General features: G+C 38.0%; 1 protein-coding gene across 1 annotated transcript; it reads right to left on the bottom strand.

Moving 5' to 3' along the window:
• Nucleotides 1-1,384: 1,384 nt before the first annotated feature.
• Nucleotides 1,385-8,295, bottom strand: p2ry13 (purinergic receptor P2Y, G-protein coupled, 13). The gene is given in 2 exon segments (NM_001015696.1): nucleotides 1,385-3,036; nucleotides 8,060-8,295. Coding segments are annotated over 2 exon segments (1,083 nt in total). The 5' UTR covers nucleotides 8,129-8,295; the 3' UTR covers nucleotides 1,385-2,022.
• Nucleotides 8,296-11,986: the final 3,691 nt, after the last annotated feature.

Here is an 11,986-nt window from a genome sequence, read left to right as displayed (position 1 = left end):
CTTTTGCCATCCATTTACTTCTTTCTCTTCAAACCCCTTGCTGTATCACCCCCCCCCCCCCCCCATTGGTTCTCCTCTTCATCAGTGACCTTTAGTTCTTTCTTGCACGCTTTCCCCAAGTGATTGGTTTCCTGTCACTATATCAGTGCACTGATAAAGGAAACTGCATGACACAGGGCCCTTCTGCAGGTTTATACATTTAGTTTTACTGCACAGCACATAATAAAGCATCCAAAACACAGGATCTGTGTCAGTTTGCCACCTAGTAGGGTATCCATGACATTCAGAAATTATATGATATATTCTCACAAGACTTGTGTTGTCTTCATCTGAACTAAGAGAAATACGTATGTTGATCCACATGGGCCTATCAGCAACCTAACAGTCATTTGAATCAGCTCAGAAAGAGTCTAAAGGTGGCCACACACGTGGCGATTTTCGATCTTTCGTGCGACCATGAAAGATCCTCCACTGACATTCAGAGCTGAATTGTCGGATATGGAGGTAGAAACAATAGGAATTCTACCTCCTTCTGCCGATTCAGCCCTGAACATAGATTTTGATCGGGCGCCTTCAATGGCGCCCGTTCAAAATCTTTTTACCTGCCCGATCAGCAAGTCGACAGGTCGCCTCGCCAAGTTGCCATACATGCACTGAATATCGTACGAAATTAGGTTTCGTACGATATTATCGGTGCGTGTATGGCCAGCTTTAGTTACATTGCTAAACTAGCTGTACATGGGCTGATAACAGCCACTGACTCAGGCATCATATATGGGGTCAAACCGACAGCTTGCCTTATATCTTTATTAGGCTTAGGCCCCTGTTATAATCCAAAATCCTTAGCCCTATGACCAAATAATCAGATCAATCCAATTTGACACCAACAACCCAATTTGACCTATACCCACAACCTTGCCAAATGAGCAAATCTTTTCCCAGTATTCCCAGCTTTATAAAGGGGCAAGAGTTACAATGTGTAATGCTTTGTAAATGTAAAGGTATCAGCAGAAATACTGAACCATAGAAAATGATCCCCTATATATTACTCTATTAATAGCATTAACCTGGCAAATAGCAAGGGCGGTGGAAAGCAGTATTTTGTTTAAGCAACATTAAATGGTATTAACAGTGGAAACCCTTGTTTAAAGGTTTTTGACAATTGTGATTACTATATTACTTTCTTCATTTCTCCATGTAGCCTGTCCTTAAAGAGGTAATGAATAGCTACTCCCCTTCCAGTCTAACTAGACTGCTTGATTTTCTGGATAAACGAGAAACCATTTTGTTAATAACTTGCGCAGCTGCTGCCATTCAGGAAAAGAACTTTTAGCCATTACACTGCCAATTTGCTACAACAGATAATCTATACCTGTCAGCCATGTATTCAATCAATTTCTTTTAATCAAAAATATATGAAAATTATAATCACAGTTGAGTATAAATATGTATTTTTAACAAATTCATCAACATTTTCCATTCTGCTCTATTATTAAGTATTCAGAGGTAGGGTTTTATTATTTTTTTCATGCATTTTTTTAAATCCCTTTATTGTATTCACTTTGACCCTGAAATTTGTGTCCTGTGCTCATACGTGCAACTCTTTGCTCTTCCCTCAGTATCAGCTCAGCATGTGTGGTATCACTTGGGTCAGACATAGACATTCCCAGGAACACCCCTACCCTGCTTAGTATCAGAACATGCTAGGCTCAAGTGCCATCAGACGCAATGTGCAAGAAAACATTGTACTAAAAGTCTGCCCTGAGTTGTTGAGAACAGGGCACCCTTGAACTCACTACCCCATTTAAATTCTGCACAGTGGTACATCCGCATCTTATAAATGAGTCTTGTAGATCACTGTGTATTATTCAGTAGCCCTTTCCTTCCTGCTTTGTGAACAGTAATGAGTTTGAAACATGTTAAAGCATTGAACTCTTACTTTATGTGTCAAAATTTAGAACAGTCCATTATGTTGAACTGAGAGTGCATGATGAACTCAGCCATGGTTTGTTATTAGCAATTCTACATTCTTGAATCTTGGCAGGTTTGAGCCTCCATACTTGTAGTTGCAGAACGAGATCCTTTTGTTAGCAGTTGTCGAAATGGCTTGCACAACAGTATGTATATCAGAGGATCCATGCAGACATTGGTGGCAGCCAGCCAGAGCGTAGTCTCTTTAGCAATATACAGTTTGTTTTGCACATTGCAGTCTTTTATGCCGCCCGTTTGGCTAATTGTATAGGGAACCCTTGCAAAATGGAAAGGCGCAAAGCAAAGAAAAAATACTGCAACAATAATGAAAACCTTTGCTTTCGTCTTCTTTGTTGTGCTGCTGTCTCTGCTTCTAGAATTTGTGTATGATTCATAAACCTTTTTTGAAATAATTGTGTAGAATATTACCATGAGGGTAAAAGTAGTCCAGAATATAAACTGGCAAAAATGATTTACTGCTTCATGCCACTTGATACCCAGTTTGCTTTTTAGAGAAGCACATTTCTTAACAGTAAGCTCTGTTGCCTTTTCATTAGAAAGTACCATATTTGGTATGGATATTCCAAACATAAGAAGCCATGCTGCTATGGAAAGTGCTCTTGCAATGAACACATTATCCACCCACTTCTTTCCAAATGGCCGTGCAATTTTTAGAACACGATTAAGACCAATGAGTCCAAGAAGTATTATATTAATGTACATAGATACGTAAAATACTACTGACGAAAAGCGGCAAACGAACGCCTTCATTTGCAGTGACCCAATTCCAGAATCTGTAAGGATCTTGAAAGGTAACATACAAATCATTACGAAGTCAGCAGCCAATGTGTTTTTCAGGTAGACTATGAAAACAGTGTGGCTGGGAACTTTGCAGAAAATCCAGATGGAGAATCCATTCAGCAACAATCCAAGTAAGAATACAAGGGCGTAGAGGACTGGAAACACAACTTGGGAGATTCGAGTGTCACGGACACATTGTTTGGGGGGTAATGAGGAGCCATTGGAGTTGTTGAACACTTCTGAGATTATGGTTGGAGACCAAGACTAAACAATAAAACAGAAGAAAACTGTAAATAAGTTGTCCTTTTTGAGCAATTTTAATATGTTTACTGGCACACCTATCAAACATAGAAATAAGAATAATAAAATACAGAACATTCTTTTCATTGTTGCCTGCAGGTACATATGCTTACAGCAGAGGTTTGTAAAAGGTGAATGTTTCTTAAAGCCTTAATCTTTTATTTGAAAACAAATAAATTAGTGGTGATGTGATACTGTGTCTGGGGTTAGAGACCTGTGCTCTTAAAGGAAAACTATACGCTCAGAATGAATACTTAACCAACAGACAGTTTATATTATGTTAAGTGGCCTATTAAAGAATCTCGCCAAACTGGAAAATATATATCAGTAAATATTGCCCTTTTACTTCTTTTCCTTGATCCACCATTTAGTAATGAGCTGAGTGCTCCCTCAGAGATCACCTGACAGAACTCTGCCCATTCATTGGCTGATGGGGCCTAGCATGTATGTGTGCCTTATTTATGTGCACTGTGAATCCTATGATCCCAGGAGGCGGCTCTTAATTTTTAAAATGGCAATTTTCTATTTAGGATTACCCAATAGCACATACTACTAAATAAGTATATTTTTATGAAAATAGTTTATTTAAATGAAGCAGGGTTTTACATATGAGCTTGTTTATGCAATATATTTTTAGAGAGACCTACATTGTTTGGGGGTATAGTTTTCCTTTAACTTGGGTTCCTTCCTGCCTGTCTACTATCTCTACTTGGATGTCCCAACGTTACCTTAAATGAAATCTCTCTAAGACAGAATTAGTTCTATTTCCCCAGTCCAACATCTATAATATCCAAGAAGTGTCTATCATAGTTAGCAATTCCACTATCACCCCATAGTCTCCAGGCCCGGTGCCTTGGCATTATCCTTGGTCCTGCCTTGTCCTTCACTACTCATATCCAGTCATTAATTAAATCATGCCACTTTTACCTATTTAATATTACTAAAATACAATCATTTATCACCCAAGATGCTGTCAAAATTCATATCCACTCATGATATCACACCTGGACTACTGTAACTCCCTATTAATTGGCTTCCCCTCCAGAGACTGTCCCCTCTCCAATCCATAATGAATACTGCTGCCAGGCTCATATATTGATACTCACCAAACCACTTGTTACGCTCCTCTACTGACCCACTACTCAACCCCTCTCTCATTTCCTCATCTGGCACCCTAATAAATAATAACTAATTCTTTTCTATTGTGTTTTCAAGCAAAATAACTGTAGTTACACTATATAAATAATATAAATCTTGTTTTGCTTCAGTCAAAACACAATCACAGCAAGCAGACAGGCGCCATTTTGTAAGACACTGTTATTAAGACAAGCTTTCACCCCAAAATCTTGTTTATGTGCCAAAATGGAGGACCTGATGCCCAAGCCTATGAACTGGCTACACAACTAGATGGTACAGAGAAATAAGGAAAGTGAGTTCTAAATGGAAAGTGAAAGTATATGATTGGCAGCTATGATTTTTAAATGCCTTTATAATGGTTATGGATGTATTAATAAAATATGAATTTGAGTTTCATCTTTAATTGAAGAAACACTTTTGATAAACAGCTTTTCATGTCTGGGTGACAGGTCCCCTTTAAGATTTTGCAAGAGCTGCCCCCCTGCTCTGGAATTCTCCCAATCTTTGTGCCTTCAAAAGATCTCTTAAAACACTTTTATTCAGAGAAGCTTACCCTCATTTAGTTTCCCATAAGTTCAGTGTGCTGCTAAAAGCAATACCCTGTGCTACGTCTCTCACCTTGCTCACTTCTGATCTTGCTTATTCCCACACCTTGTGTCTCATCCTCTTCTCGTTTTAGATTGTAATCTGTTTTGGGCAGGGCACCTTTTTGTTTGGTCACCTCTTGTATCAGTTATTGGTTACTTTGTATGTAATTTTCAATGTATATACTCATTTATTGTACAGTGCTGTGGAATAATAATAATAATGCTGACCAACAGTAACTTAATCCAGACAAAGTCAGGACAATATAACAATAAAGCAATATCCCCAAACACTTACAGAAGGGTATGAGGAAATTCTATACTGTTACCTAACACCCTGTTACCTAAACACAAAAGTAATATCATCATAAATTAGGAGTAATACCACTGCCACTGCCACTGACCAAAATATCACATACTATAGTTGCAGAACTATTTCATTAAAATGGGGACAAATGCATTTTAAAACAACAGTTGACAGCACAATGGTTAGTGTTGGGGTTCTAAAGGTAGTCATACACAGCAGATTTCAGCTGCTGATTTGAGTCTTTTTAAACTGATTTGGCAGCTTATCTGCCTGTGTATGGGCATCCCCTAGGGCCCACTGGACCGAAATCTGGCTAAAAATTGGGCAGAATTTGATCAGACAGGTTTGATCGGTCAGATTGGGGACTGCATCAGATCATTGATGTGGTCCTTGGTCCGATGGAGCCTATGCCTGTCGTTTTAATTCACTCATTTAGCCTTAGTTTGTATGTATGTAGGTTTGTATGTACTGCACGTAGAATGTGCTTTGCTTCCAAGTATTCTGGATTCTTCCCACAATTTACAAACATACAGGAAGGTTAATGGCTCTTAATAAAATTGACCTTACTGTGTGTTTGAATGTGACAGGGACTTTAAATTGTAGCTTTTCTGGCACTGTGAATGATGAATAAACTCTGTAAAGCTCTGTGGAATATGTTGCCACTATATAAATAAAAATAAATGTATATTAAATTCCATTACTGCTACCCTTATCACAAAGATTGCCTGATCATATTAGCTGGATATTAAAGGGGTGATTTACCTTTAAGTTAACTTTTAGCATGTCATAGTATGGCCAATTCTTAGCAACTTTCCAATTGTTTTTCTATATTTTATTTCTTATAGTTTTTTAAATTATTTACCTTTATCTTCTTACTCTAGCTTTTAAAAGGGGGCCACTGACCCCAGCAGCCAGAAAATAAAAAGTGAAGACCAATTGCAAATTGTCTCAGAATATCAAGCTCGAAATCAAAAGTTAATTTTAAATGCCCTGCCTCTAAGAACTGTATTGAGGTCATTTGCTTTTCCCCGGGGAACAAGGACATGCCCCTTAGTGCTCAAACACTGTATTTGATAGAGCTTTTTTCAAGCAATTTAAAAGTTACTTAGAGTTACATTTTCTTTCATTATGCGAGAACACTTTTTGGGTGGAGATTTCCTTAATGAGCAATGGTTTCTCAACAAAAACTGGTACATCTTTTGGTTAATTTCTTATTCTGCAATCAAAAGCTGCAAATATGAAAATAACTATAGGGACCCTTTCCCCCCTAGTTATGTTCCTGCCCAATTTTAGCAATTTGCTGTTATTGCTGTTTTGCTGTTGTTGCAAATATTCAACAATTCTTCCAGAAAATGATTTTTGTCATTGTTTATTCTCAAAACAAGATTGTGCAAGAGAGTTTAGGGCATCAAGTAATACGAAAATAACTATATGCCCTTCCGTAACGCGTGCAACTGTTAACTTATGAATCACGAACATTAATTGTAGGACAAAAAAATAGTAATTGGCAACAAAACCAATGATCAGAAATTTCTGAATAAAAATGTGAAAATTGTGGAACCACATAGTGGCATTTACATTTTACATACATTACATATTTCAGGCTGATTCATGACTAATTCACAAGAGTACATGCTGATTCTGCAACCAGATTGCCACTAGTTTCACATGAATCACTTGGAATTTGGTGTTGTAACTTTTGTAAGGGATTTTGTTTCCTTTATTCTTTTCTCTTTCTCTTCCACAAGTATTTACTGTGTGCCTTCTCTGATTTGTAATCCTTTAGACCAGTACATGCTGCTGTTGCACAGTGCTGAGAGCCTGCATGGGTCTAATCAAGTTTCCCACAACTGATCCCATGGAGCCATGACCCACAACCCATGTTTTTACCTATTGGGATCTGCTGCCTGAGTTGACTTGCAACCTAACCTTCTACCTTCTGGCCCTTATAATATCAAAAATGTCAACACATATACCCAATGTATAGTTACCATAACTTGCGAAAATACCAGCAGTTTTGCAGAATAAAACATTAGTACAGGCATCGGACCCCTTATCCGGAAACCCATTATCCAGAAAGTTCAGAATTACGGAAAGGCCATCTCCCATAGACTCCATTATAAGCAAATAATTCAAATTTTTTCCTTTTTCTCTGTAATAATAAAACAGTACCTTGTACTTGATCCCAACTAAGATATAATTAATCCTTATTGGAACCAAAACAATTCTACTGGGTTTAATTACAGTTTAATATTTTTTTTAGTAGACTTAAGGTAGGAGATCCGAATTACAGAAAGACGCCTTATCCGGAAAACCCCAGGTCCCGAGCATTCTGGATAACGGGTTCCATACCTGTAGATACCTTAGATACCATCATATATGTACTGTATATGTATATATTAAGCATTGTGCCCTGTATATAGTTGCTTTGTATATATTAAGACTGCTGTGTACAAGGGACTTTAAGTGGAACCATTGGACCTGTAGCCTGGGATTTGATTATGATTATGAGTATGGTTTCCACTTTTAACTTTAAGATCCACAAATACTTTTAAGTCATTAATAAAGATTAAAAAAAATCTTTAGACAATCAAGACAATTATATTTTTAAATACAATTACACAAATGCCAACATGCCAGTTCTTGTGAATACTCTTATGATGGGTTGCTGCCCAGATCCATCAATGGATTATCAATCAAATCTGATTGAGTGTATATATTTGAATACACAAAAAATGTAAAAAAAAATAGATTATATTAAGTGTTTTCAACTTTCTTGAGGCATACTGCATATGAATAGGAATAGTTTAAATATAATTAGATAGACAGACAGATAATTAGATAGACAGATAGGTAGATAGACAGATAGCTAGATAGATAGGAAGATAGATAGATAGATTGATAGATAGATAGATATAGATAGATAGATAGATAGATAGACAGACAGACAGACAGATACCTGGAATCTGGTGACAGTCAGTGCAGCTGTTAAATCTATAGACATCTTGTTGTGTGAATTTATTTCCATTTCCACTCAGTGTCTAATTCTTCCTTTTTCTGGATCCAGTTCCTTATTTTCTTTTAATTCATATTTTATTGGCTCATCTTTATTTGTTCCCCATTTCTGAAAATGTAGCTGTATTTCTGTAACGTGGCTCTTGTTGGTTGTAAAGCCACAAGACAAGCTAGTTGTCGTGTATGTTCCTCTGGGTTTTCAGCTTAGCTTCTTGGCATACCACTGACAGCTTGTTTTTAAATAACTAGTAAACCATGTCCTTCCTTTTTAAAGGAAACAGCTTTGCAGAAAAACTTCCTATAAACTGCTCTCATAGGATAATGTCCATCATTTTTTAGCAAGATTATACTGTGTCACAGAAGCTGTGTGTATTGCAGTACATACACTGAGCAGTTATAAGAGAGTGATTGTCTACATCAGGATTGATTTATGGTATGGTAGCTGGTATCAGGTTATATAAAGACATATTCCTTTTTATTTTGGTTTTTTTTCCACATCTTTTAAGGTGTCTGGGATCTTCTTACACTGTAGATGCAGAGTTATTATAGTGAATGGAAATCTTTGGGGTAATTTATTCAGTGCAAAATAAACTGCAATGAATTCTAAATAAGTCTTTTCCCCAAATTTTTTAAAATGTAAAAGGTTTATTAGTGTGCTTTCCCTGGCCTACCATATGCATGTATGGAAATTGCTGCAGAAGAAGGTCTATTAGTGACCCACAGCATGAGTGTGTTGGTTGGAGGCAGGGAAAAAATATTAGTTCGAGAAATTCACAAATATCCAGTTCAATATTTGGAATGATACTTATTGGTGAGACCAGTTTATTAACTATCAGTGTCTATGTTTCTACAGTTGACAGTAACATTTCCTTTTAAGAAGATGCTATTTTGAAAAAAGGTTCACTTCAACTCAATCCTTACTTGACATAAACACTTCCTAGATGAGATAATCCAGAAGCAAAAACAAAACCCAAAGCATAATTTACATTGTATGTCATGCAATTCCTTCCTTAGTCCAAAATGTTGTGTGTACACATAGCATATAATAGCACTGTGCCACGTGGGGGCATATTCAGGGTCAGACTGGGGGTGCTGGGCCCTCCAGGGCTCCCACCCCAGGGGCCCTGCATGTGCCCCAGGCAGCCGTGTCCCCTACCCCCCCCAGGGGCCCCTCTAACCCCCCCGCAGGGTCCCTACCCAACGTCCTCCCCAAGCACGTATAAATCGAATGCGTCAGGGGAGGAACAGTCAGTTGGGGGAGCGCCGGCAAAGGTCGGTCCAGTGCAACCCTGGGCATATTTAATAAAACTTGAATTTTTTGCATTTTTTTTTAAAAATTGAATAAACTCATTTCCATGAATGGCTGACATTTATCAAAAAATCTGAACTGTGAAAGCACATGTTTGAGGAAAAGTCACAAAATCTTGTCGCATGAAAAATGCGACTTTTATATATTGTCGCACAAAAGCCAGTGTCAAAAATCTGAAAACCTCTAACGATATGAAGCAAATAAAGACCTTCCACTGAAGGGATATCTGCCATTGACTTCTACATGATAAGTTTATTTGGAGTATTTTTGGATTCAGAATTGTCGCATAGTAAATCTTGAAAAAGTTGTGGCTTTAATCAGAAACTTTCAGTGCTAAAAAAATCCATCTGTTAGTAAATGGCCACCATTGTATTGAAAACCTGTATGACTCCCAACATTAAATATCATAGTGACAACCAGTATTAAAGGACATAGTAACCTACAGCATCAAAAATGGCAAAGTGACCCCACTGACACTGTCATTTGAATCAGCGCAGTCTTACTTAGAAAGAGACTAACTTTGTCTCCTTGAGCTGGCCTTACACAGGCTCATATCAGCTGCCAACTGGTAGAATTTATAGGGCCAAACCAACAGCCTGCCATTTACCTATTAGGCTTATGCCTCTGTAAGGATTCAGTCATTATCCCACAGGCCAAATGATCGGATCAAGCCAATTTAACCTGCATCCACTAGTTTATCAACCTCATCAAATGAGCGGATCTTTTTCTGGTATTCCTAGGTTTATACCATATAATCAGCGAAGACAAGAAAAAAGTCTCCTTAGACCTTAAGAGCAATAGTTATAATATTTTGTAAATGTAATAGTATCAACAAAAATACCAACCTTTATAGATCAGTCCCTGCATATTAATTCAATTCAAATTCACTTTGCCCCTGAAATTTCTTTCCTGCACTCATACATGAAACTATTTTTTCTTCTAGAATGGAGAAGTTAAAGCTTTCAGTATCAGCTCAGCATATCTGAGTGGCGTCATTTGGGCCAGACATAAGCATTCCCAGGAACCCCCCTTCCCTCCTCACGCTCACTGTTTAGCTGTACTGTATAGCTCTCCCCCTCTTAGATGCCCAGGGCCAGGCCCGCAAAGGACCAGGCATGTTGGGGGGGGGGGGGGGGGGGCAAGCAGGCTGCTCCTACATCTATATAAAGTCAATAAAAAGGTAAACTTAGACCACCTGCAGCTCTATATATAATATACCCAACCCACTGCAAGGCTGTAACCAAAGTATCACATAGTTGCAGAACTGTCTCCTGAAACTGAGGGCAATTGCATTTCAAGCAACAGTTGTGCAGGTAGGTGCACAATACCCTGGGCTTTTCCATTTGTCTACACTTGTCAGGTAGAAATACTATGTTATTTATTGCTTTTACATTTCCAGGAGAATTAGTGATAAGTAGGAACAGAGACAAGCACATTGAGAAAGTTAAAAGTTATATGAAAATTACTATAGGAGCTTCTTGTACACCAGTCTGTTCCTAGAGGGCAGTAAAAACAAAAATCATCTTTATCGCTGCATGGCAATAATAAGCATCTCAAAATCTTCTCTGAGCGCTGATCATTTCTCTTCCTCCTGGTGGATAGAGGTTATAGCTTTCAGAGAGAGGCTGACATGTGTTAATGTGTTATGATGTATGTGGGGTTGCAAAGAACCCAACAGGGTTAAAAATGGTCCTGTCCATAGCAGTGTGATAACAAATATATCTGATAATATACAGTAAGTAGTCCCCTGCAACCTGGTTCTAATTAGCACGGCTTCTACATCGGCTGTGTGAGTTACATATCCCATTTATAGCAAACTGGTGTTCAATTTGAAAATATTTAATAAAACCTTCCAGAAAATGTTTTTTGTCATTGTTTAACAAACTTGCCCAGAAACCTCCAAACAAGATAGCAAGACAGTTATAATGCATAAACAAATACAGTATGTTCTCCTTCTAATACTGCCTTACTTATTCATGCTTATCAGGGCCATTTCTGCCATTAGGCAAGATGAGAACCTTTCCTCAGGCGGCAGTAAGCGATCCGTTACCAGGGGTGGCAAATAGTTGCGTCCTATAACTTTAAGAGACCAATTTCTGCTTTTTAAAATGGAAATTCAGCTCTTGTAGTGTAGAGAGTGCAAGAGCTTTATATCCTAGTGATGGGGCCTCCCAGGACCCCCTCCAACACTGAAAGTGTAAGCATGGAGAGAGTAAGGGAGGGGGCATAGGGGCTGCTGATACTTTTGAATTGTGAACATTAATTATTGGACATAAAACAGTAATTGCCAACATAACCCATTAAATAAGGTGACCCGAAATTGTGGAACCACATAGTGATTTCAGGCTGATTCATGGCTATTTCCCAACTGAGTACATGCTGATTCTGCAACCAGATTGCCACATGAGTCACTCTAAATGTTGTGTTGTAACTTTTGTAATGAATTGATAAACTATTTGCTCATCTTTTTCTTTACACCAATTGGTTCCTAAAAACTCTCACTGTATTATTCCCAGCCTTTAATTTGAGAGTGCTGTAAGGGCTGTATTTGGTAATATTGAC

The sequence above is a fragment of the Xenopus tropicalis genome, chromosome 5, assembly GCF_000004195.4.
Source record: "Xenopus tropicalis strain Nigerian chromosome 5, UCB_Xtro_10.0, whole genome shotgun sequence".
NCBI lineage: Eukaryota > Metazoa > Chordata > Amphibia > Anura > Pipidae > Xenopus > Xenopus tropicalis.
Note: the sequence above shows the minus strand (reverse complement) of the source record. Positions and strands in the feature narration are given on the sequence as shown.